Raw genomic sequence first — 25,963 nt, forward strand, 5'->3', positions numbered from 1 at the left:
CGTTTATTTTTTAATACTAATTAGTCAACGTGAGGTCTATACATACAGACTCCAAAGTATTTAGTATTTACAGCTGCATACATACATACATACATACACTATATACTGTATAGTCGCCGGGGCGGAGACTCCCGGCTCCCTCGGTAATTAATCTATCCACCTAGTTGACTGCTAGTATCTTGTATGATGTATCAGCTACCTGACCTAGTCGTATTATTCTGAAAATAAGATTGTCACAAGCCTTGGTGTCAAGTGCCTTCCCGATTTGGCAGTTTTATTTCTGCGCCGCATTTTCTTGTCCTGGTTTGACAAGGAAAACGGATAGAGCGGGAAGAGCAAAAATAATTTACGAAAAATCTAAAATGTTGAATTCTATTTCATGTGATTCTATCATACTACCATTCTACGCGAGTCAGAACACCGCCATTTTTGACTCACAATAATAATAATCCTATGCATCCATTCTGTGACACATGCAAAGTCTAAAAAACGCCAGAGGGTATATCAGTCAATGCAAAGTCACACGCACTCGGTGGGAGAAAAGAAAGCTTAATTCTCCGATTCCCCGATCAGAGTTTAATAATGTCATAGCTCCGATCCGAAGACAGACTATATGTAGGAATACTGGTGTGTTGTATGGTTTTTGTTTTATGATTCTATCTTGTATCTAGCATGTGAGGTTTCGATTAATTAGTACTAGAAGAAATTATTACATATGACTCCCCGTGTCGATGACATCCGTTAGGTGTATATGTACATGTAGGCCTCAAATACTGATAACATGTGGACTCTATACTTAGAAATAACAGTTAGGCGGTGTTCTGATTGATGATTTTGAGTATACTTATTAATTAATTCCACCTGTTTGGATTGATTTTTGTAGTGACTGGTTGAACCTTTCAGGTTACTGGTCAACTGGTGTCTATGTAATATATATGTCAACTCTGCTGAGTAGCACGAGAACATTTGAAAACACCTCAATATCAACGAACAATGACACAAAAGCCATGGCTGATATCATTATAAACAACAATATTTTAAAACACTACATATCCATATACTTAACCAAATAAAATACATATCATAAGAATCACCTATTGACGTATGCATGCCCTAATGTACTCATAAGGATCACTACCGTGTTTGAGACACGACACAGTCATTAATCGATATATATGAGTATTCGCAAGAAATGTAATGATACATATATAGTTGAGAATATAACAAGGGCTAAAATTACAATATATGTAGTGTCACAAGCGAGGATAGCAGCACAATCGATGGTATCTTACAGCATAATGTACACCCTCAACAATCAGCTCTGCCAAAATACCTCGGAAAAGGAACCACATCTCGAAGACTGACCACACCTGTAAGATAACCAATAAGTCGATCGAACCCTAGGCCAAATCCTCCATGCGGTGCGCCTCCCCACCGACGAAGGTCTGCATACCACTGAAGATGACCAAGATCCTCACCCGGCAGTAGTGACGGATATTTGGGCTCGGCGGCGGCGGTTTCTGTAGTGGCATTTTCTGCAAGATTATTCAACGGCGTTTTCTTGATAAGCCCGTGCTCGCGCATGTTTTGGATCAGCTCGGGTAACCTGTGTTCACGGAGAGAGCCTCCAACGACTTCACTAATCTCAGGCAACAGGAGATCAAAGCATGCCACCGTGGGTTTATCAGGGTCAGAACCGGCACTGGCTTCAGAAGGCGCCATGTAAAATGGCTTCACTTTCTTCGGGTAGTCTGTCACGAAAACAGGCACGCCGCTGAAAAGATGGTCGACAATGTATTTCTCATGCTCAAGCTGAAGACCATCTGACCACACTGGCGGAAAAGTGAAAGAAGCACCGCGATTAGCTACGGCGTCTTCAAGCATTTCTATCACACGTGTGTATGTTACCCGAGGCCAAGCAGACTCGGAAAGTAAGGCATCCCAACGCTTGCGGAGGCCCTCGCCAGACTCGGCAGAATCAGAACCGGACTCTCCCGATCGTTTCGCAGACAGAATCTCTTGCCCAACAGGGGTGTCGTGGACTCTGCGCGTCAAATCGCGGATCAGATACTCCACCAAATCAGTTAGCGTGTCCACGTCATTTGCAAAATTAACCTCTGCCTCCAACATATAGAACTCGCTCAGGTGGCGCGGAGTGTCGCTCTTCTCTGCCCGAAAAGTCGGCGAGAGTGTCCATACATTGCCTAATTCAGCTGCATACGCCTCCAAATGAAGCTGTGATGATACTGTCAAATATTTCGGACTGCGAAAGAAATGATCTGCATCTTTGTCGGATGTTGGAGATGTTGACTGCGGAACAACTGTAAATGTCTCACCAGCTCCCTCACAGTCAGACGAAGTAATTAGCGGTGGCTGGACCTGCACGAAGTGCCCATGGGGATGAGATCGAAAGGTCTGCCCCAGCTGATAGATGCATTCTGAGCGAAATCGCGCCAGGAGCGACTGAAATGGAGTCCGCAGCCGAAGATGGGGAATCTGCCTGAGGAAGTCGGGCGAATGATACTTTTTTTGAATAGGATATGTCTGTCCGAGATTGCCGTTATATTTCATGCCAAGGAACAAGAGTTCACAAGCGTAACTAACCTCTGGATCTGCTTCTCCTACTAATCGAACCGCCGTGGCCTGTAGTTCATGTTTCTGTTCCTTCCCAGGAGGACAGGCTTTCCAGATACCAGACATCTCAATTGCTGTGCCCGTTGATAAACTCCCCCCAAGAATGTCAGTTAATTTTATTCTTTCTCGAACTACTCAATTAGACCTACTTGGCCGCCTGCTCTGGCTTCAAAATTGCCTGTAACGATTGCACCGTCGACCCATCTGTAATCTCGGCAAACGCTACGCGTTTTTGTTTCCTCACAGACCGAACATAACCATTCACTTGGACTTCTTCGTTTTCGAACGAGCTCCGTCCTTCTCCTTTTTCTGGCAAAGCAAGGAGATCCGCACATCGTAGTCTGGCGCGAGATGCCAACGGACTGGGTCGACTAGCTCGCCATCCACATGTGGAAAATGCCCGCCGCCATGTGTGCATTGCGAGGGTACAACAATGCGCCTAGAAAGGAGGATTGTTGATATCGAATGAGAAAAAATATTGTTATTGACTTTGCGGTTGTTCCGTTCCTCTCGGCGAATGACGTCTGGGTCTTGTTGCACTAACCGGCTTAAGCTTAGCCCCTTATCAATCAACACCGATAAGCTTCGTCTACCAAATGCAAATTCTAATGTTATACAAGGGAAATAAGTGTCATCTTAATGAATGTATCAAGCTCAAATAGTCATCACAAAGCTATAGAAAAATACACAAAGGAAAGGACATGGTATCATGAAGTAGAAAGAATAATCAAGGGTGAGAGCCCTGTCCCTCGTACGCTCTTCTCTCTTCCTCAATCATGTCAATGGCGTCCGAGACTTTACCATCAACCGCCTCAGCATAAATCTTGAGTCTGTTTTTCCCACCGTCGAGCCCTTCATCATACCCCATGGTGGTCAAAGTATCGACGCAGTTGTCAATAATGCTGTGCCTAATGGCAGTCTGTATATCCTCGTGCAATGCGTCCGTGTAATCACGAGTCACTGATCCAGGAGCATCGTCTACTGGAAAGCTTCCTGGAAGCGTATCCGTGCGCCTTGTGCGAAGGCTTAGAGGTCGCGGTCCCGCTGGGTATTCATGGTAAGGACGACGAAGTGATTGGCTTCCTACACCTTTACGTCCTATGAATTGTGCTCTACCCATATCTCGGATAGGTTCAGGGCGAGGCTGCTGAGAAATAGGTTGGTCTACAGGTCTTATTTCGTTTGTTGTAGAAAGTGGTGGAGCTTCCGATCTAGCTTGACTTTCGTCGTTGTCTTCACGATGCCCGGACCGATACTGATTTGTCAACAAGTGTGCATCAAGCTGAGACACTGGCGGGAACCGCGCCATTTCCGTGTTGGGACTGAATGTCATAGATCGTTTAGGTGCAGCTTCTGCGAGCTCATCTGTGCTTCGAGTGGGAAGGAGTGAAGGGTACCGAGCAGCGAATTCTGGACTTTCTTCAGGATGATCAAAGCGTACACTTCTTTCAACACTATTTCTTGGTTGGTTGGGTTCCCGTCGGTGACCGCGAAGCGAACTGCCCCTAGGGTTTCCACTAAAGATTCTCGGAAGGTCGTCACGGCTTGAACTCATCACAGGGTGCACTTCTCTAGGTTGAAGAGTACTTGGGTGCCATGATTTACGATGGCGGAGTCGTTGGTCGACAGGGACATCCGTAAACGTAGGTCTTGCTGGCCGAGATGGGTGGGTCTGTATTGCATCAATGGGAGAATTGTCGCTATATTCCAAGTTGATTGAATGGCCGTCAATGACTATTCCCTGTAGACTTTCTAGAGCGGTTTTTGCAGATTGACTTGACTCAAAACGAGCATAGCCGAATCCGACATGCCTCCCAGTGAAAGAATCTTTGGGCAAGTGAATTTGGGCAGAGCAGCCTTTAGAGGCAAACACCTCTCCTATAACCTTCTCAGTCACTTGGTAACCAACATTTCCAATGAACAGAGAATTCGTAGCAGATCCAGGATTCTGGACAGTAGATTCCAGGGTTGCAGGCCGACTGCCACTATCTATAGGGGCTGCCGAGGAAGAAATAGGCGTGGGCTGTACTTGCTGTGTTTCGGCAACCTTTGCAGGCACTGATGGCGGCGGAACGGGACGCAAAGACAATGGGGCAAAGGCTGGGCGGTTAGGCCAGCTTGAGAACAAGGTACCCCCCGAAACATTACTCTGTGATGGAGTGGACTCGGGAGCAGCATTTTGGTCCTGCGAAACTGGCTGACTTGAAGGCAATGATGTTGTTGGATGAGGAGGCAACGGACGTCGAAGGGAATCGATCTTAGGTTCGGCCATAGCTGGAGACTGTTGTTTCAGTTCTTGATTTGTCTCCGCCTCCGACTGAATATTATTGGGAGGGATATTGGTAGACTCCACTGGCTGTTGGACGCACTCACGTTGGGTGGGACCAGTACTACCGGTGGCTTCTGCCTGGGTGTTGTTATTTTGCTGACCAAATTCGGCTTCAAAAGCGGCATAAAGAGTCTTTCCGAAGTCCTCGAGACCTTGAACCATGTCTTCTAAGCCGTCGATTATCTGCTCGGCAGAACGAAGTTCAGCCTCACGAACTCTTTCTGCAGCTTGCCCTGAAGCATCAGAAGCATTTTGCAAAAGTTGTGCTAAATTTTGGGCTTGTGATTGCATGGCATTCAACGCTGTTTGGGCGCTGGAAGTAACATCACCGGGGATTGCATTGTGTGCATTCCGCAGGTGGCGTTCGATTTCGGGCACCTTTGATCCAAATTCAGATCGTAGGCTGTCCATCTTGCCAACAACAGTTTGTAAAATATTGGCCACCAGGTCACTGGGCCACGTAGGCGGCATGGAGTTGGGTTGGGTCGTGTGAGATTGTGCAGAGGAAGAATTATCGGCCTGCTCATTTGCTTGCTGAGCTGCGCTTCCCTCCTCGAGCATTTTGGCGATTTCGGCCTCAAACGCTGAAAGTAAAGGTTCCGGTTCCGTCCGAGGTTGTAATTCTTCGTTATTTGCCGACTCCGATGTTGGATTCCCGGTCGAGTTATTCTCGCTGACCCATTGCCCACGGGAATCCGAATATTCCACTTCATATTGGTTGTTGTAGTTGAGGGCTGGTTTCTCCGTGGTGATCGATGATACCGAATTGCGGTGCCCTTCGCCGAGCTGAGATCGAGATGTGGACCCTCGTTCGACGGATTTCCATAACTCAGTTACAGATCTGGAGCGGCGAATATCAAACAAATGCATTTTTGATACATTTTCTTGGGGCAGAGGTGCCGGTGCCAGTGCGACTGGTTCGTCAAGTCGTTGGTCGAGTTCGAAGGACGAGCCAACCTATTTGCTCGATTAGCTATCATCATTTAAGCCAGTTCAAGCTAGGATACTCACGGTTATAATGTCACCATCATCCTCATCCAAGTAGGTCAGCATAGCATTTGGATGATTCAAAGCTATTTCATCGTATTCCGGGGCTGATAAATGGATGATCCCATGGCGTTTGTATCGTTTGTCGTCAGCGTTTGAGCCGGAAATAACACTCTCGGTGGAAGAGTCATATAGGTTGTCTTCGACAGGGTAGCTGTGTAAGTCCCTGATTTGGAATGGTTTCAACATTTTGAAAACGCCAGGTGATGGTTGCGGATTGCTGCTGCTGATGATGTTGATGGTGATAATGATGGAAGAAGAGGGTGCCTGATAGCTGCGGGTGGCGATAGCAGATGATAATACGAGGTCTCACGAAGAGCAAGGCTGCATGATAAAGTATGATGGTAAAGAAACAACCAGTCGACAAATACCATCGACTGACAGCGACCAGTTTCACGACTCCTTTCGTGAGTAGTAAGCAAATCAATAAAAGCGAGGTCGTTCTGCGCTTCAGGCAGCCGAGTTTACGAGTTCCCGATAAGAGCAATCATCCAGGAAGCATTTAAGTCGCCGGCTGATTCCCCGCTCGCTGGTATGCCGCTATTCCGCATCGAGACCGACGACATGGACTCGCCCGAAATCTCCACCGGCCCTGCGTATTTCCAATATTTCTTCCATGAACTATTGACTCCATTCGGGTTTCACGCCAATGATCTTTATTCCGAGCTCTGCTCCGTTCTGAACCCAGGACTACGCGATTACAACCTGCTAGGCAGCTGCAATTTCCGTCCTAAAAACGCCGCTCTCAACGCGGGAAATTCACGCGATACAAAGCACGCCACGATCGTAAAAGAAAAACAAAAAAACAAAGTCCCCGCCACAAGCAATGCCTCGGCCGAACCCTTCAACCCTAACAAAAAAGGCTGCCGACCGCGGTGTCAAACGCGTCGTCTTGGGGGATATATCTTTTCAGACCTGGTACCACTCGATTTACCCGGAGGAACTGGTGAACAAACAGACCGATGTACTGTACGTATGCCGGTGGTGTTTCCGGTATACATGTGACGCTGCAGCCTATTCAAAGCACACGCGCGTGTGTACCTGCCAGCGGTCGCCTCCAGGCACCAAGATATACGAACACGGTGGATATGCGGTGTGGGAAATAGACGGAGAAGACCAGAAGCTGTTTGCGCAGAATCTGTCGCTCTTTGCAAAGCTTTTTCTCGATCACAAGTCTGTCTTTTTCGACGTCACGTCATTCCTGTATTATGTCCTTACGTTTGTCGACTCCAAAGATCCCGACCACTACTACGTTCTCGGATATTTTTCCAAGGAGAAGCTTTCATGGGACCCGAATAACTTGGCTTGCATTCTCATATTCCCGCCATACCAACACAAGCAATTAGGGAAACTTCTTATGGGAGTCAGCTATAAATTGAGTGCATGGGAATGGGAGGGAGGACTGATTGGTGGTCCTGAGCGGCCCCTCAGTGAGATGGGAAACCGGAGTTACACGCGGTTCTGGGCAGAGCGCATGGCACGCTATTTCTTACTAGGACCTCCTGGAGGGGACCCGGACAACTTTGTTCAGCAGAAGCAGATGGTCGCCAAGGCAGCAAAGAAAAGACCGCCTTGGGAAAGGATGACAGTACGAGAAATCGGCTTGGCAACAGGCATGTTGGCCGAAGACGTGATCACCACATTGAAAGAAATGGGAGTAGTGGAGCCAGAACCACCCACCAAGAGACAGAAAAAGGCCCCAAGCACGAGTGCTGGCGATGAAGAGGGAGTCATCATTCGCAAATCCAACGTGCTGGAATGGGCCAAGATCCACAATGTCACTCTCAGGGATCCTGTGAGAGAAGACGGCTTCATTGGCGAATGGGCTCCTGAATACATACAACTACGACAAGACAGTAGTGACTAGGTTGCTGCCAATAATAATTCGCGGATGGAAGTGGCGACTTTTGTCCCTCGATAGGCAGCAGAGTTTTTGCATTCATGGCGCTTTTAGGTGATGGTGGAGATACCCCTTATTCTTGTAATTATGTATTGTTGTGTATCTTATATTTTATGCTTTGCAATTTCTAGTTCTTGAGATACCCGAAATACTACATTATACTTTATAGAACTTGCATATATATTTATAATTTTTAGATTACCAAACCCGACGTGGCTAAAACACACACACACACACACACACGCACACACATCAATTGACATCTACGCCACAGCTCTCAGAAACATTTTTGAATTGATGGTTCTAATGTTGACAGAATGCATCAATGAAGGAAATTGTAGCGGAGCTCTGATTCATTATATGTTAAGGCGTAAAAATATACAGAATTCTCCTCTTCCTATCTAGAAATGTCATACTTCAAATGAATAAGTTTTCTGCGCTTTTTTTTATGCCTAGTGGCCAAATATCCATTGAACAAGTAACTTCAAGCTTGTGAGGCATTCCTATATTATTCCTCCATTCCTCCAGGGCCACCCTGTCTGCCCATTTGCCTGGCCTTCAATAATTCGTCACATAGTAGCAAGTTGGAAGCAATACCGGTGCTTGAGGAGATGCAATTCCGCAGCACGCGGTAAGAGTCAAAGACGCCCTGTTGGATCGGATCCATGGGCTCACCAGTGGCAAGATCCAACCCAGCCACGTTGCCTTGGTTCACCTCATCTTGGATCTTGGCAAGCGAGTCCTGAATGTCATGGCCAGAGTTGGCGGCAAGAGTCTTTGGGATCACAGCTAGAGCAGCTGCAAAGGCTTCGACACCAAACCTAGTTTTACCCTTCACGGTCTTTTTGAAATCATTTGATAACAAGTGGGTGGCAGCGGCAACTTGGAAAGAGCCTGCGCCGGGAACCACACAGTTGTCAACAATTGTGTTGTAAACAGATCGCAGACCGTCTCGGACGGCGTCTGTCAATTGTGCAATTGTGTGTTGGTTGGGTCCTTTGATGAGGATCGTCACCGATTTAGGGTCCTTGACTTCCTCAACAAAAGTGTATTTCTCTTCTCCAAGCTGATGCTCGTAGACCAGACCTGCCCAGCCAAGTGCGTCGGGGGTGAGGTCTTCGACACTGTTTTGAGCAATGCCGCCGCACACAAGTTGAAGTCGTTCCATGTTCCGTCGCTTAGCACGGCGAAGCGCAAAGATGCCATTCTTCACGAGAACATCCAGACTCAAAGGATCAATACCCTTCTGGTTGATGACCACGAACCCCTTCTTAGGATCATTGCCGCAAACCTCCTTCTTCAGTTCCACAATTTTTTGAAGCTTGGCGTCGACGAACCGACGTTCACTTTCCACCAGTTTGTCTCTTTGCTCGGCACTCGAGTAGTAGAACCCAGAGTTGATCTCGGATTTCTCATACTCCAAACTGACATTCAGAGTCAAGATGAAGGCATTTTCCACTCGTTTAGGCATGTCCGGGTGTCGTGCTCCGTGGTCCAAAGCGAGGCCCCGAATCAACTGAGTGTCGGAGGCATTTCGATGTTGCATCTTCATAATCTCTATCATATGAAGATCAGGCTTCTCCGGAGGATGGTGAATGGCAAGAACTGCATCGACGATGGATGGAGTGAGGCTTTCGGCAAGGACTTTGTTTAATTTCGTAGTGAGAGATGTACGAGCGACGGACAACAGTAATTCCCGGTCGATTTCCCGGTCCAGCTTGAAGTTGTTCAGAAACTTAAAAGAAAAAAAAACAATCGTCAGTTAAAGCCTCAAATGTTGAAGGAAGACTCATACGTTGATAGTCTCATTCTTGGCAATTTCAAAGCCGTCTGTCAGAACTCTTGGGTGAAGACCCTCAGAGATGTGTCTGTCTGCCTGCTTGAGTAGCTCTCCCACCATAAGCACAACCGACGTTGTTCCATCGCCCGTGATATCATCTTGTGCGGTAGCGGCTCGTGCAATCATGACCTTTTGGAAATCAGTCTCGAACGTGATTCGCATAGGATATATATCTTACGGCAGTAGGGTTTTGAATTTGCTAGACAAGTTGGTTAGCAGATAAAATGGCAGCAACTTGAAGACCACACTTACCATCTCTTTCAAGAGCACATTTCCATCCTTGGTGAGTTTGATCTATTGAGATATCAATGTCTGTCCCATAACACAGTATTTTTTGCGGCAACAACGTACCCCTCCAGCGCCATCAACAAGCCTAAAAGTCTTCGAGTCAGCATAACCCAAGTCACAGTTTTCCCGCGAGGCCTTACATCTTGATTGTCCCCGAGGGACCAAGGTTCGACTTGAGCACATCCTGCAGACCTTCTCCAGCGCTGATGTTCACCTTGAGCGCTTCTCCTCTCCGCTACAACTTTTGTCAGTGTGCGCTAGCGGAGGGGCATCTGATAATTCTTACTCGGGACTCCGCCTTGGGATTGAGTAACTGGGTTGCAGACATTGCTGCGACGAGTATTTGCAGCTGTTTCCGAACTTGTCACAGGGAAAAAAGGATATAAGGGGGAGAGGAGAAACTATCTTGGGGTTATGCTCGCTCTGTTCGGCTGGCGCTTCCCGCCCAAACGCGGTGAGCTTAATTTTGCCAGAAAAGTTCCCGCCCACATTGCAGATTCGCACTAGCGCGGCGGCTGTCTAGAGAGGAAAAAAAAAATCGAGCTCTGCCTTTCCAGGTCTCTAATGCTCCTGGTCTACGCACCTGCATCGCCAATTCCACAGTCGCCCAGTTGCTTCAGTCGGTGATTGTCGTACGGGCTAATTCGCTCGTCCAGTGTCGTTTTTCCTTAATTTTTTTCTCTGTCGGTGTCTAGTTTTCTAGCAGCCATGGCCGACTACCTGCTCTTCGAAGCCCCAATGGGCTACTCGCTGTTCAAGGTCACCCACCAGGCTGACACTGTCGGAAACCGCCTGAAGGAGGTCCAGGAAGGCGTCGCGGATCTTTCGAAATTCGGAAAAATGGTTGATCTCGTCAGCTTCTTGCCATTCGAGTACGTGCCATCCGCGCTAGTTTTGCTCCTTTCGCATCTTTGATTCTAACAGTTTTAAAACAGGAACAACAAGCAGGCCCTCAGCGAAATCAATGATATTTCAGAGGGAGTTGCATCCGAAACTCTCATCTCTTTCCTCGAACTCAACCTACCAAAGGCAGGCAAGAAGAAGAAGGTTAGCCTGGGCGTGTATGACAAGGTTTTGGCAACGAGCATCAAGGGTGCCTTCCCATCCGTTGAGTGCGAGACTGGAGACACCAGCGAAGTAGTGCAAGACATGCTCCGAGGAGTCCGACTGCATGCGACAAAGCTTTTGAAACAGCTCCGCGAAGGTGACTTGGACACTGCCCAATTGGGTCTGGGTCACGCCTACTCTCGCGCCAAAGTCAAGTTTTCCGTTCAGCGAGATGACAACCATATCATCCAGGCTATTGCCATTCTTGATCAGTTGGACAAGGCCATCAACACGTTTTCCATGAGAGTGCGAGAATGGTACTCATGGCACTTCCCCGAGCTTATCAAGATCGTCTCGGAGAACCATCGCTACGCACAGGTAGCACTTTTTGTCCAGGACAAGAAGTCGTTGACAGACGAACGTCTGCATGATCTTGCTGCTCTAGTGGAAGATGATGAGGGTGTTGCTCGGAGTATCATCGAGGCTGCCAAACATAGTATGGGCCAAGAGATCTCTGAGAGTGACATGGAAAATGTCATTGCCTTTGCCCAGCGCGTTGTTAGCCTGGCCAACTACCGCAAGTCCCTGCACTCTTACTTGGTCTCTAAGATGAGCGTCGTGGCTCCTAACTTGGCTACTCTTATTGGCGAAATTGTTGGCGCTCGGCTTATTTCCCACGCCGGAAGCTTGACCAATCTCTCCAAGTACCCTGCCTCTACTGTTCAGATCCTTGGTGCCGAGAAAGCGCTGTTCAGGGCCCTGAAGACGAAGGGAAACACCCCCAAATACGGATTGCTTTACCACTCCTCTTTCATTGGAAGAGCTGGGCCGAAGAACAAGGGCAGAATCTCTCGATTCCTTGCCAACAAGTGCTCGATTGCCTCCAGAATTGATAACTTCTCCGAGGAGCCCTCGACGAAATTCGGAGAAGCTCTTAAGAAGCAAGTTGAGGAACGTTTGGAGTTCTACGCATCCGGCGCGCCACCCACCAAGAACGAAGTTGCTATGGTACGTTTGCCTTTCTCTCTATTCTTTTTGCACTCGACTGACTTGATAATACAGAAATCTGCAATGGACTCTATCCTGGCCGATATGGATGTCGATGCCGGTGGAGATAGCGATGTTGAAATGGAAGATGAAGAGAAAGCTGAGAAGAAGAAGGAGAAGAAGGAAAAGAAAGAGAAGAAGGAGAAAAAAGAGAAGAAGGAGAAGAAAGAGAAGAAAGAGACCAAGGACAACGAAGACAAGAAAGAAAAGAAGAAGAGGAAGCGCGACAGCGAAGTGGGCGCATCGACGAAGAAGTCTAAGGCTTAGTTCGATATATCCTGATGGAAAGGGATGTTGTCATGTGTGGATGGCGTTACTTTTGGTTCTTTGGCGCTTTTTTGCTTTGTTGTCTCATGCTCAGATGTGCTTAAAATAGTTCTACGTGCTTTGGGTTTTTCTTTTTTTTTTTTGTAGAAATACAATTGTATATTTTCTTTAAAAAAACGGTTTCAAACAAATTCTTTTCTTAGCCGGTACTGGAGGCGACATCTGGGGCCGATGAAACTAGTCCCGGTGCCGCCGCATCCAGCCATCAGTAAGCGGTAACGTTCACCTTAGCATCGGTTCAACTATATTATTATCTCAACGTCAAAAGACCCTGATACTAGAAAGTTGGTAACCATGCGCGCGACTTGGCGTATTTCGCCCGGCGAATGTCAATAACTAGGCTTATCTTCCAAAGCTTTCCTCAAGGTGTCATGCGGGACCACTTCAAGAACTCCCCACTGCAGCAGATATGATGATGATGGGAACACCACTGCATCGTTCCCCAAAGCGCAAGAGAGATGTCTCGTTGGAAACAGAAACAAGCAGTCCTCCAATGTCTCCGACCTCTTCCTTGTCAGTCGCGAGCCTGCAAGAAGCCCGTTTGGTCGAAGCGGACGATATAGGGCGATACAGTCCCCGCACCGTCGTCGCCAGCCGCCTCAAGGAGCTCGCAATTCGAGAATCAAGTCTCAAACCGGAGATTAGTAGTAGTCGCGCCAAAACAGCAGTGCAGATCCAAGGATCTACTGGCGATGAAGCGCATCATCCTTTAGCTGCAGAGGTCGAACAACCGCAAGTGCCGCCCACGTCAGACTGCGATCACCATGGCGGGACGACATGCGGCAACAGCAACAGCAACACACAAGAAACAGATGAGCAGAAGAAGCTTAGTAACAAACCACTCCAACCGATGGAACGACAGCCAGAAGCAACACCGCCTCGCAAAAAGGCGAAGCCTGTTCCAGGGTCGACAAAGTCGTCGCGGAGAAAATCCCCTCCGCCTGCTGAAGGTGATTCTCTCAACCCATTCACATGGAGTGATTGCGAGATCACAGGTCACAACCCTACCGATCCAAACGATGATGGATACGGTATAAATGGTGTTGGCTTTAGGCCTACCCCTGCAATGGCGTGGGCACGTTCTCGCCAAAGACAAAAGCAAGTCGCAGAGTGGAAACACCGAGAGGCGAGAGAAGCAAGAGAGAAACGCCGGGAGCGCCGTGAAGGCATGATCCAGGACAACGCACAAGATGAAGCCGCTGGAATAGTACAGAAGAAAGTAAAGTTTGATATTGAATGAAAGCAGATCTCTATTGGGAGGACCTATGCTGTTATCACTTTACATTGCATTTGTGGCGTTATATTTTATTTCCCCGGCGATCCATGGCGTCAATATTCGAAACATATTTTTGTACAGATTGGAACATGCTTGAGGGAAACTTGCTAGCTATTTTACAAGATGCCTTGTCATCATCAAATGACATTAATTACAGAAAGAAACACACCCAAGGTGTTGACGCCTGAAACTCCGTGTTGATGCCGAATATATCCTTCAAGGCTTCACCAAAACTTGTAGTTGGAAGGATTCGTCCAACTTTTCCGTTTGCGCTCCGCATCCTTCTCAGCTTCACGAGCTGCCTTTAATTGCTCGGTCTCCTTTTCTTTCTTAATTTTGAGGTCGTGCATGAGCTTCACGGCTTCTGCCATTCCCTGCATCTCGTTCACTCGTTGTCGTTTGCAGAGCTCGAAGGAAACGAGGGAGGCAATCGCAAACGTCCCGACCGCCCAGTTACAAGCAGGCCAGATAGCTCTAAGTCCTGCAAAGGACGAAGAAAACAAAGTAAGTATCATAGATTTGGGCAGAGACTAAAGGTGTACAAGACTTTACCTCCAACTATACCCCGAATGCCTCCAATACCAAATGCAGCACCCATGCCTATCATTAATGAATCTCGCGCGCATGGCTTTTTGTGGAATGTAGAGACGTCTTTCATAGAGATCGAGCTGAGCGATTCGGATATCGTCAAGTCTTTGGGTTTCTGCCGGCTGGGGTCAAATGTCGCTCCAGGCATTACGTTAATCGGCTTCTCGGGATTTCCAAATGCATCCCACAGCTTGCCGACCTGGGATTTGGGGAGATCATGCTTTGGTTTATTGTTCGATTGTGAAGACGACGTCGAATCTCCGTCCCGCGTGTCTTCCGCCATGGTGTCCGTTCGGAGCTGAGAGCTCACTTGCCAATGATCTGTCTGGCGACAGGGGAAAGAAAAAGGAAAAAGAAAATAGATATGAACCAATTGAGCGATTGATGCTAGAGTATCAGTGGCTTTCTCCCCACGTCATGCAGTCTAAGCTCTCTTCGGATCTTGAATTTTCCGCATCGAGGTTCCCGAGCAAACATTGAGCCGTCCCGAAAGCAGTTTAGTGCGACTCGCCGTCCGTTAACGCGTTTAGTGGAAAACGCGGACGCGTCCATTGTCGATTCTATAGTCGGCATTCAAATTGCACTCTGCATTCTGCATTCAATCGCCTGTGGTTTCCACTCTCGACTGCGCAGATGCTGCATTGTTCGGCGCCAATTATCTAATCTTGAAATCACAGAAAAAATCCCCTCCGCATGTTTTGAAGTGCAGTCGTTTTCTCACCAAGCAACATACTATCCGGCGGTGGGCTGCAGCACCATGCCTTCGCGCAAACCCAGCAAGTATGGCAACAAATTCCGATCGAGCGCGGCGACCTTCAATCCGAAGAGAGCAAAGACAGTAGAATTCACGTCACTTCGGTCTACAGAAGCTACCTCCCAAGATGAAAAGTTCGAAGCTGTTCGGCGAGCAAACACCATCGATGAGTCCATGGGTTTCTCCCGTTACGAGGCCAGTCAGAAGAGAGCTGGCTGGCTTATAAACATGCACAGCACATCTGTGGAAGATTCAAATATTGCGGGAGGTCGAGCCGGCGTCGACTTTTACTTTTTGGAAGACGACGGCGGCAGCTTTAAAGCCACAGTCGAATACGACCCTTATTTCCTCATTGCTGTTAAGGGAGGCCGGGAAGGAGAAGTTGAGGAATGGTGCAAGAGGGCATTGGAGGATGTTGTGAAGACTGTGCACCGGGTTGTCAAGGAAGACCTTGGGATGCCAAATCATTTGCTGGGGAATCGCCGAACGTTTCTTCAACTCGGTTTTGCAAACGTTGGCAATTTACTTGAGGCTCGGAAAATGCTCATGCCAATTGCGGAAAAGAACAAGAAAAATGTGACAACAATGGATACGTATGCTGAGATGGCCAGGTATGATCAGTCTCTCTATTTTTGACTGCCATGAACTAACCGGTATTCCTAGAACATCTGCTGGCTTCGATCTCTTCGATGACGAACTTAACGATGATGTACGACCTAACAACACCATGAACGCGAGCGATTTTATTATTGATATTAGAGAATATGATGTGCCCTATCACGTCAGAGTGGCCATCGACAAAGGTAACGCTTTCTTCAGCCAGGAAACTAGGGCTTCTTCACTAATGCCAAGTAGATATTCGAATTGGAAAATGGTACAACGTGGAAATGAAGCATGGACTAACAAAATTGACATGCATTGAAGAGCGACTTCAACGTGCCGACCCTGTAGTGCTCGCATTCGATATTGAAACGACGAAGCTTCCTTTAAAATTCCCAGACGCCGTTATCGATCAAATCATGATGATTTCTTACATGATTGACGGCAATGGATTTCTTATCACAAATCGAGAGATTGTCTCAGAGGATATCAATGATTTTGAATACACACCCAAGCCAGAGTATAACGGACCTTTTCTTATTTTCAACGAACCCGACGAACGCCATGTCCTGGAGCGTTTCTTCAGTCATATCAAGGAAGCGAAACCAACAGTTATAGCAACATATAACGGTGACTTTTTCGATTGGCCTTTCGTTGAAACGCGTGCCAGCGTTCTTGGTATCGATATGTACACCGAAACCGGCTTCAAGAAAAACAACGAAGACATCTATCAAAGCGACCACTGTGTTCACATGGATTGTTTCGCCTGGGTGAATCGAGACAGTTACCTTCCTCAAGGTAGCAGAGGTCTGAAGGCTGTCACAGTTGCAAAACTTGGGTATGACCCAGACGAATTGGACCCGGAGCTCATGACTAGGTATGCCAGTGAACGCCCACAAACGTTGGCAGAGTATTCGGTGTCCGATGCCGTTGCGACGTATTATCTCTATATGAAATATATCCATCCCTTTATTTTCTCCCTCTGCACCATCATTCCCCTGAACCCAGATGATGTTCTTCGAAAAGGTACTGGAACGCTGTGCGAAATGCTCTTGATGGTGCAAGCATACAAGGGCAAAATCATTCTACCCAACAAACACAAGGACCCGACAGAGGCTTTCTATGATGGCCACCTTCTTGACTCGGAGACGTATGTGGGTGGTCATGTCGAGAGTATAGAAGCCGGGGTGTTCCGTAGCGACATACCCGTCAATTTCGCTGTTGACGGTGCCGCTATTGACGAGCTACTCAATGACCTAGATGCCGCCTTGAAATTCAGTATTGTGGTGGAGGAAAAGAAATCCTTGGAGGATGTCTCGAATTATGAAGAGGTTAAGGCTCAAATTGTCGAGCGCCTCACGACCTTGAAGAACACGCCAAATCGCATGGAGCGACCGCTAATTTACCATCTTGACGTGGCTTCAATGTACCCAAACATTATGACAACGAATCGACTGCAACCTGATTCTATGAAGCAAGAATCAGATTGTGCCGCGTGTGACTTCAATCGACCAGGAAAGACCTGCGATCGACGTCTACCTTGGGCGTGGCGTGGCGAGTTTCTTCCTGCCAAACGCGATGAGTACAATATGATTCGGCGTGCTGTTGAGAACGAGAGATTTCCCGGCAAATATAAGAACTCCCCGATGCGTCCGTTCACAGAACTCAGCACAGACGAGCAAGCGGGTATCATAAGAAAGCGCCTTCAAGAATACAGCAAAAAAATCTATCACAAAATCCATGACAGCAAGACGATAGAGAAAGAAGCCATAATTTGTCAACGGGAGAATCCATTCTATGTCGATACCGTTCGCGACTTTCGTGACCGACGATATGATTTCAAGGGAAAGCAAAAAGTTTGGAAGGGCAAAACAGACTCTCTGAAGTCTTCTGGTGCCCCAGCTGCTGAGGTTGAGGAGGCCAAGAAGATGATTGTCCTATTTGACTCTCTTCAACTTGCACATAAAGTCATTCTAAACAGTTTCTACGGCTATGTCATGCGAAAAGGATCAAGATGGTACTCCATGGAAATGGCAGGGGTGACGTGTTTAACGGGAGCTCATATCATTCAAATGGCACGAGAGCTTGTGGAACGCATCGGCCGTCCCCTAGAGCTTGATACTGACGGTATCTGGTGTATGCTTCCAGCTACCTTTCCAGAGAACTTTGCGTTTACTTTGAAAAACGGCAAAAAACTGGCCATGTCATACCCCTGTGTCATGCTTAATCACCTCGTTCATCGCCGTTTCACGAACCATCAATACCAGACGCTAACTGATCCTACGACATTCAAGTACGAAACATCAAGCGACAACTCGATTTTCTTTGAAGTGGACGGCCCATACAGAGCAATGATTCTACCGGCATCGAAAGAAGAGGATAAGAATTTGAAAAAGCGTTACGCGGTCTTCAATGATGATGGCTCTCTTGCTGAGCTAAAGGGGTTTGAGGTCAAGCGTCGTGGTGAACTCAAACTCATTAAGATATTCCAAACGCAAATTTTCAAATTCTTCTTGGATGGAAAAGACCTATCAGAAACATATGGATCAACTGCTCGGGTGGCCAATAGGTGGCTCGACGTGTTGTATGAGCACGGCGACACATTGGCCGACGAGGAGCTCATCGACTTGATTTGCGAGAACAGAAGCATGTCAAAGACTTTAGAGGAATATGGGACGCAAAAGTCTACATCTATCACGACAGCTAAACGACTAGCTGAATTTCTTGGTGAGCAAATGATCAAGGACAAAGGTCTTAACTGTCGCTACATTATTTCAGCAAGGCCGAGAAACGCCCCAGTTACGGAACGAGCAATTCCTGTGACCATTTTCTCTGCGGAGGAAAGTGTCAAACGCTTCTTCTTGCGCAAATGGCTAAAGGATGACCCCGGCAACATGGACCCGCGATCTCTCATTGACTGGGACTACTATCTTGAACGTTTGGGCTCTGTGATTCAAAAGCTGATTACTATTCCGGCCGCCTTGCAAAAGCTGGATAACCCAGTTCCTAGGGTGCAGCACCCTGACTGGCTTCAACGCCGTATCGCGACGAGAGACGACAAGTTTAAGCAGAAGAAGATGACAGACATGTTTCAGAAAACCCCTCTTTCTGAGATGTCTAATAACATCCTGGATCACCGTGTTCCTCACTCCACTGATATCGAGGATGCCGCGACGCAATCTACTCAAAACAAAAAAATGTCACCATCTAGCAAAATGGCACAGAAAAGAAAACTCCCCGAAGGACCTTCGACAACGGCCCTTGATCCGTATGCCGCTTTGCCGGCAAAGATGCCATCGATATCCGAGGATTACGAAGGGTTTATCAAGTATCAAAAACAGAAGTGGAAGATACAAAAGCAGGCGCGAATAAGACGAAGACAGCTTTTTGGAGAAAGATCGGCCCATGCGTCTGACTCGCTAGGCCAATTCTTCCGGAACCAGGCAGAGCTACTGTTTATCAGTAAATGGGAGGTCTTGCAACTCAGAGAGACCGATATGCCTGGAGAAGTGCGGGGGTTTGTGCTAATAGACCGCAAAATTCACGCTATCACTGTGAAGGTTCGACGTCAGCTCTTCGTTAACTTGAAAGACGACTCTTTGCCAGATGTTGAGCTGCCGGACTGCGAGGTGGAAAAAGTTAACCACACCCTACCAAATGGTCACCCTTCAGTTCACCTTTTCAAGCTTAGTCTACCGGAAGACACCTTCTTGACCCAATCCGACAAAATCAATTCATTGTTGAACCATCCAAGTGTGGAAGGTGTCTATGAACGAAATATTCCTCTCGCTGCCCGTGCTGTAATGAAGCTAGGCAGTACTTGCACCTTTGACGAAAGCCAACGTGGTGTTCTCGGTGACGGACTAGATCATGGCTTCGATTTATCATCTCTGCTACACACTTCTACCGAGAAGCCTTATCTAGAGGACTCAATACTCTCATACTATTACTTATACCACGTTACGTCAGGCGACCGTCAGGTGTTTGCCCTTTTCTCAACATCCAGTAATGAGGCCAACATCGTCATTCTCAACCGAAATCGTGATATGCAAGGTCTTCCAAACGTTGACAAAATCTATTCTGAGCTTCTTGCTCGCAAGCTTGAAACCGAGGGCGAATCTTCGACAACCGCTTTTGATTACCAGGAAAAGATACACTTCAAGACTGTCCAAGTTACTACTCAGCGAAAAGCTATGTTGGAAGTCGGTGATTTGGTGAAGAAGCTGCGCAAAGAAGAAAACAAGCCATTTGTATTCGTGATTCAATCCCAGCAAAGACGAAAACTGAGTCACGAAATTCCAATCTTGAAAGAATATCCGATTCTAGCGGTCAAACCCGAAATTTCTGATACGGACATGCCGCCGCTAGGATGGCAATCTTTCATTGCAAAGCGGTTGGTCACCCACTATCTCTACTTGGGCTCATGGGTTCAGCATATTACAAGTCTCGCACGCTATGGGGATGTTCCCATTTGCAACCTTGAAAGCGATGACCCTCGATACTTGATTGATATCGCCTACGCTAGGCGGCTTCAACAGAACAATGTGGTTCTCTGGTGGTCAGCCGGACCGCGGCCGGATCATGCTGGGTACGAGAAGGACGATGTCTTGGGCGCCCTCGAAATGGTTGACATGCCCTCCATCAATATGCCAGGAACATATGCGACTGTCTCAATTGAACTCGAAGTGCGAAACCTCGCGATAAACACAATTCTTACCTCATCTATCATCAACGAACTCGAGGGCAGCGATAGTCTTCTTGCATCTGGAAATGATTCTGGCGATGGCAGTGGAGTCCTTTACTCCGAAAAAGCCTTTGCTTCAGCCGGTGTGTTTGTTTTACGCGAAATGGTCAAGCAATGGTGGACAGAAGCCTGTGGAGGCAATACCATGGCTGATATTATGGTCCAGCATCTGATTCGCTGGGTGGAAAGTCCCAGCTCACGACTTTATGATCGGTCATTGCACCACTATGTTCGAGTTATGTCGAAAAAGTCTTTTCAACAATTGATGGGAGATTTCCGCCGCGTTGGATCGAATGTTATCTTTGCTAGCCCGACGCGACTACTACTCCAGACCACGAAGACAGAAGTTGGAAACGCATTTGCTTACAGTCAATACATCCTTAAGTCAATTCGGGCAAACCCCGTGTTTCACTTTATCGACCTTGAACTCAAAGAATACTGGGATTTTCTGGTGTGGTACGACGAATTCAACTATGGTGGCAAAGGATGCCTAGAAGTTGTGGAGGCAGAAGCTCAGCAGCTAGAAACTATCATGCATTGGCAGATGAGCCGCTTTCTGCCTACGACCATGCAGGGTGTCTTCCACGACTGGGTCATTGAATACATTGAACTAATGCATGGGCTCAAACGAGGAGACGATGTGGAAGACTCTTCTACGCCACGACTCACGCAGATCCCAAGGCCAGCAAACGCAGCAGACGACGAGGCAACGGCGATTCTTACGGACAAATTTTCGAAGCCATTGAAAAAGCAAATTGCAGGGCTCATTCGACGCCAGCGTGATGAACTCCTTCACCCCGAACTTGCATCCGACTATATCTTTCCTATTCTCCCAGGAGCCATCGTTGATCCGAACGAGGAAAATCGCAATCCAGTATTGGAGTTGGTGAAGTCATTGATGCAAATTCTTAGTCTATCCAAGACCACCACCCTAGAGACACGTCTACTTCGGCGTGAGCTCCTTGCATTATTCGAGGTCCGTGAATTCAGCAAGGAGGGGCGTTTCGAGAACCCTAGTGCCAGCCTGAAATTGGCCGAGCTGACATGCAGTGGATGCTGCTTGATCCGTGACCTGGACTTGTGCCGAGACGAAGATGTCCTCCCAGACGCCAATGTTGACGGTGGGAAAGGAGCTCTTAAAACCTGGAAATGTCCTTTCTGCCAGACCGAATACGATCGACTCGCGCAAGAAGAAAAACTCATAGGCGAGATCCACGGCATGGTGGTTGCTTGGCAGGCTCAAGATCTGAAGTGCTCCAAGTGCAGCAAGCTCAAGGTCAGCGCACTGATGGAGCATTGTTCCTGCAGTGGCGAGTGGACAGCAACTATGAAACGAGGGGAGATGGTCAAGAAACTACGCGTCATGTCTAGCGTGGCCAAGTTTCACGATCTCAAGCTGCTAGAGGGAGTGGCAGAGGATGTGTTGAAGCAGATATGATGGCATTGTTCAATTACACTCTATCATGTATTTTTCCAGCGGGGTTTGGGCTTGGGATTAGGTTGCACAGATGGCGTTTTTGGATGAGCGAGTTGCTACACGTATGATTTATGTATATACCACACATGGGACATGTTTGTCCTATAGGATACCGCCCCTTCGATTACGATCTACAATGAAATTTCATACAGATATTAGTACCTGGTCCACCGTAGCTAGGATCGGAGGTTGGTCCATGCTGTTTGTTGATTTGCAGATATCCAATAATTATCTATGCGCGATGAAGATTTGAAACATGTAAAACAACCCCGCCGTACGGTCAGCAAGTCACCGGCCAATCGATACGTGTCGAATGACCCAGGGAGAGAAGTTTATGGCTAGAATAATAGCACGTAGGACATAGAAGCGTACCGTATTTCATGAAGAAAAAGAAAAAGGAAATTTAACAAATCGCTGACCGGGTTAGCCTTGCAGGTTGCATTGCATGGTGCCGACCGTTAAACCCCACGCACGGCATTCCTAGCCACTTCCCCTCTCTCCACATCTCTCTTGACAGATTCCGATCATCTTTCTCTCCACACACACCCACCACACAACTTCGACAACGGCGTATGGACCCCGTCCATTGAAGAAACGAACACAATATTCAGTTCAAAGGAAGAAAATCACCCGACCGAATGGCAGCCCAGACACAAACACAGTCTCAGCGACCTCAAATTCAGCCTTGCCGGTACAAGACCGGGAAGACATTGGGAGCGGGCTCCTACTCGGTCGTCAAAGAATGCGTACACATCGATACCGGGCGGTATTTTGCTGCCAAAGTGATCAATAAGCGGTTGATGACTGGTCGAGAGCATATGGTAATCCTCTACGGGCATGCTTTGTGTGAATGAACTGGCTAACATGAGATTCGCCGAACAGGTTCGAAATGAAATCGCCGTGCTTAAACGTGTTTCAATGGGACACCAGAACATCCTTACTTTGGTCGATTACTTCGAGACCATGAATAATTGTGCGTTGAGATGATTTTTGTGGATACCGGTCGAGACGAGTTTTTACTGATGACTGGTTTTCTCATTGCAGTATATCTTGTCACCGAGTTGGCTCTTGGAGGAGAGCTATTCGACCGAATCTGCCGCAAAGGAAGCTATTACGAAGCCGACGCAGCAGATCTTATCCGAGCGACTCTCTCGGCTGTTGCATATTTGCACGACCATGGAATCGTGCATCGTGATCTCAAACCAGAGAACTTGTTGTTTCGCACGCCGGAGGATAACGCAGATCTCTTGATTGCGGATTTTGGACTGTCTAGAATCATGGACGAAGAGCAATTTCACGTTCTTACGACGACATGTGGGACACCGGGTTATATGGCACCTGAGATTTTCAAGAAGACGGGACATGGCAAGCCCGTGTAAGTCGCATGTAAAAAACGATGAAACCTTGATCCGATGTGCTGATTTTGGAAACAGAGATATATGGGCCATTGGAGTTATCACTTATTTCCTTCTCTGCGGATACACACCGTTTGACCGCGAATCTAATCTCGAGGAGATGCAGGCCATCCTCGTTGCAGACTATTCTTTTACACCCCTTGAGCACTGGCGAAGTGTTTCCCCTAGTGCTCGCCAGTTTATTAACCGCTGCCTAACAATCGATCCTCAGGCGCGAATCACTGCTCATGAAGCTCTTCAGCACGCATGGATCAACAACGACCCGTCGTTGAAACAAGGCGAAGATCTCCTGCCCACCGTTAAGAAGAACTTCAACGCTCGCCGCACTCTCCACAAGGCCATTGACACGGTCCGTGCCATCAATAAGCTCCGTGAAGGAGGCAGCCTGATGATGGACGGAGTGACCAGCGTCAACCCTCGACCAGAACGGGTGGATGGTAACGATGTATACGATGAAACCAAAAACCCCGCTCAACAGACGGATGGCGACCCAATGGTAATCGACAGCCGTAGCAATGCCATCGGCCAAACGGGGGATCAGATCCGCGAGCAAGAGCGCAAAGTCAAAGAGGTGGTGACTGGCCTATGGAGTAAAACCGCAGGGGGTAACAGGCGTTGAGCTTGATTCTCTCTTTTTGCATGAACAGGCAATCATGAGGAAATGAACATATCAGTGCCTTTCTTGTTTTTTTTTCTTTTTCATCTTATTGTATTGAGCGGAAATCTTTTCTGAAGCAAACACCATCTGGATGTCTGTGAGCTGTTTCTGATATTGTCAAATACATGTATGTCTCCTCTGAGCTCATAGGCTCGGTTTTTTCAAGAGACATGCTTCTTTGTAATTCTCGTTCACTTTTTTTGAGACCTAGCTATGTATCGTGTCCTTGCTTATTGCATTCGAATATTTACAATCAAGTTAAAGTGATGACGTAACTCGCGTAATAATCTCGCGCTTGTAAAATGGTCTACATTGTTCAAATGTTCTTACTTAGAAAAAAGAAAAGAAAGGATACATTGGACTCATTAAAACTAACTATATGCTGATAAAACATGGAAAACATCAATTAAGCAAATAGATCACGACTGAAGCAACTCTAGTCTTGACTTGTCAGCATATACCCAGTTCCTCCAGTCTTGCCACTCGCCATAGGTCGCAGACGCCTTGAGGCCCTGATAACGAGTAGCCTTGAAATCGGAAACCTCGTCCCACGCGTTCCCACCATTTCCCTTAAGCAGTCGTCGCGCGGCGCTGCTATCCCAGCCGGCTTTACGCATCAAGCTCTCGACTGTTTCCTCTTTGGTCCAGCCTTGTTCGACGGCCACGTCGGGTAAATAGGTGGAGCCATATCGTCGGTTTCGGTGGATGAAGGAGATTCGCAAGCCGTGTACACCCAACTCCCAGTCCATGGCATCTACACAAGGCTCGAAGTCGCTGAGGAGGGTTAGAGAGCAGGATAGCGATGGCAGCTGCGAAGGCGGGATAGGTGAGAAGCGAGTATCCTCCAAAGCACTACAGAGTTTAGTATTTGGGGAAGGAGGCTTTCTTGGTAGTTTTTTTTTTCCACGCGTTCTTGGGAACTTACGAGATTAGAGCATAGTTTTTCAGGCCTATAGAAAGCTCTTGCGCTTCAAATGTGCCGATACATCCACGAAGAGACTTGTGGCCGTGTCTTGAAATCAAGTCCCATGTGACGAAAAGTGGATATAGCTGATTTGAGAGCTTGCTTCGCTGGTAGCCCAGGGACTCTCCTGGCGTTGTCACGGTAGTGGTATTTGATAATACAGACTGGGAAGAATGGCTGGACAGTGTGGACGGTGTTGTTGAAACACTCGAGGAATCCGATGGTGTCCCTTGTTGTTCCTGGAGGCGGGATACAGGAGGCAATTTGATGCTGGGTGGTTGTTCCACGTTGAAACCTTCCTCAGTATTCGCCAAATCATCATTCTCTTCTAAAAGGGCACTGTAACGTCAAGTTCATTGAGAATCAGATGTATGACCATATATAGTTCAAGGATGACCCACGCTTTATCGCTTTTGGTTTGATTGTAATGCCACCATGATTCTTCTATGGCAGCGAGACTAGGTGGTTCTTCGTTTTCAAATGAAGAGGCGAGAGTCTCAAAGCAATAAAAGCACTGTGCTGGAGATGCCATCGTGAAAATTGCGAAGGCCAATGTATCTCTAGTCCGGATGTTCCAAAGGAAACCAAGTATACCTCTGTTTCAGTGAGAAAGAAAAGAAGCCGACAGATTGGACGGGCCTCCAAAGTCACTTGCAACAGAAGCAACAGGACTTGTTTATTGGAAAAGTCCCTGCCTGTTTCTCAAAGTACTAGTACTATAGATCCCATGGACTAGTAGACAGAGACTCCAGATTTTGGGAGAAACCGAAAGGGAAAACCGGCTAGAAAGAAGTCTCTATGTCTGATAGCACATCAAGTATGGGTACCGACTACAGAACAGCCGTGAAAAAATGCCAGGAGGAGAGCCCCGGAATCAAGGGACAGCTAGCTTGGGGCTTGCTGAGGTTGAAGATGAAGACCAGCCAAGTGCGGGGACGAGCACTCGATAAGGACGATAAGACCCCTCAACCTAGTCCATATTAGGTTAGTAGGTCCTTTGACTGCATATCACGACATTTCTATGCCGT

General features: G+C 47.5%; 10 protein-coding genes across 10 annotated transcripts; 5 read left to right on the forward strand and 5 right to left on the reverse strand.

Annotated features, from left to right (window-relative positions):
- Positions 1-1,308: 1,308 nt before the first annotated feature.
- On the reverse strand, positions 1,309-2,700 carry TRUGW13939_03608 (uncharacterized protein; the record flags this gene model as incomplete). The annotated part of the gene is made up of 1 exon (XM_035486788.1): positions 1,309-2,700. The coding sequence occupies one exon, from the start codon at positions 2,698-2,700 to the stop codon at positions 1,309-1,311; it is 1,392 nt and encodes a 463-aa protein (XP_035342681.1).
- A 661-nt stretch (positions 2,701-3,361) lies between these two features.
- On the reverse strand, positions 3,362-6,199 carry TRUGW13939_03609 (uncharacterized protein; the record flags this gene model as incomplete). The annotated part of the gene is made up of 2 exons (XM_035486789.1): positions 3,362-5,920; positions 5,975-6,199. The coding sequence occupies 2 exons, from the start codon at positions 6,197-6,199 to the stop codon at positions 3,362-3,364; spliced, it is 2,784 nt and encodes a 927-aa protein (XP_035342682.1).
- Positions 6,200-6,544: 345 nt separating this feature from the next.
- On the forward strand, positions 6,545-7,877 carry TRUGW13939_03610 (uncharacterized protein; the record flags this gene model as incomplete). The annotated part of the gene is made up of 2 exons (XM_035486790.1): positions 6,545-6,796; positions 6,873-7,877. The coding sequence occupies 2 exons, from the start codon at positions 6,545-6,547 to the stop codon at positions 7,875-7,877; spliced, it is 1,257 nt and encodes a 418-aa protein (XP_035342683.1).
- A 541-nt stretch (positions 7,878-8,418) lies between these two features.
- On the reverse strand, positions 8,419-10,366 carry TRUGW13939_03611 (uncharacterized protein; the record flags this gene model as incomplete). Its single annotated transcript, XM_035486791.1, has 7 exons — positions 8,419-9,645; positions 9,706-9,879; positions 9,929-9,949; positions 10,003-10,044; positions 10,102-10,123; positions 10,179-10,273; positions 10,325-10,366. The coding sequence occupies 7 exons, from the start codon at positions 10,364-10,366 to the stop codon at positions 8,419-8,421; spliced, it is 1,623 nt and encodes a 540-aa protein (XP_035342684.1).
- Positions 10,367-10,746: 380 nt separating this feature from the next.
- Positions 10,747-12,399, forward strand: TRUGW13939_03612 (uncharacterized protein; the record flags this gene model as incomplete). The annotated part of the gene is made up of 3 exons (XM_035486792.1): positions 10,747-10,910; positions 10,974-12,093; positions 12,148-12,399. The coding sequence occupies 3 exons, from the start codon at positions 10,747-10,749 to the stop codon at positions 12,397-12,399; spliced, it is 1,536 nt and encodes a 511-aa protein (XP_035342685.1).
- Positions 12,400-12,868: 469 nt separating this feature from the next.
- On the forward strand, positions 12,869-13,699 carry TRUGW13939_03613 (uncharacterized protein; the record flags this gene model as incomplete). The annotated part of the gene is made up of 1 exon (XM_035486793.1): positions 12,869-13,699. One exon carries the CDS (start codon positions 12,869-12,871, stop codon positions 13,697-13,699), a length of 831 nt encoding a protein of 276 aa, XP_035342686.1.
- A 260-nt stretch (positions 13,700-13,959) lies between these two features.
- On the reverse strand, positions 13,960-14,606 carry TRUGW13939_03614 (uncharacterized protein; the record flags this gene model as incomplete). Its single annotated transcript, XM_035486794.1, has 2 exons — positions 13,960-14,216; positions 14,288-14,606. 2 exons carry the CDS (start codon positions 14,604-14,606, stop codon positions 13,960-13,962), a joined length of 576 nt encoding a protein of 191 aa, XP_035342687.1.
- A 117-nt stretch (positions 14,607-14,723) lies between these two features.
- Positions 14,724-21,859, forward strand: TRUGW13939_03615 (uncharacterized protein; the record flags this gene model as incomplete). The annotated part of the gene is made up of 3 exons (XM_035486795.1): positions 14,724-15,688; positions 15,741-15,880; positions 15,933-21,859. Coding segments are annotated over 3 exons (7,032 nt in total), but the record flags the coding sequence as incomplete, so codon positions are not given.
- Positions 21,860-22,536: 677 nt separating this feature from the next.
- Positions 22,537-23,932, forward strand: TRUGW13939_03616 (uncharacterized protein; the record flags this gene model as incomplete). Its single annotated transcript, XM_035486796.1, has 4 exons — positions 22,537-22,719; positions 22,781-22,871; positions 22,943-23,273; positions 23,332-23,932. The coding sequence occupies 4 exons, from the start codon at positions 22,537-22,539 to the stop codon at positions 23,930-23,932; spliced, it is 1,206 nt and encodes a 401-aa protein (XP_035342689.1).
- Positions 23,933-24,390: 458 nt separating this feature from the next.
- TRUGW13939_03617 (uncharacterized protein) lies at positions 24,391-25,467 on the reverse strand (the record flags this gene model as incomplete). Its single annotated transcript, XM_035486797.1, has 3 exons — positions 24,391-24,823; positions 24,897-25,274; positions 25,337-25,467. 3 exons carry the CDS (start codon positions 25,465-25,467, stop codon positions 24,391-24,393), a joined length of 942 nt encoding a protein of 313 aa, XP_035342690.1.
- Between the last annotated feature and the right edge of the window lie 496 nt (positions 25,468-25,963).

Source organism: Talaromyces rugulosus, chromosome II (genome assembly GCF_013368755.1).
Source record: "Talaromyces rugulosus chromosome II, complete sequence".
Taxonomy (NCBI): domain Eukaryota; kingdom Fungi; phylum Ascomycota; class Eurotiomycetes; order Eurotiales; family Trichocomaceae; genus Talaromyces; species Talaromyces rugulosus.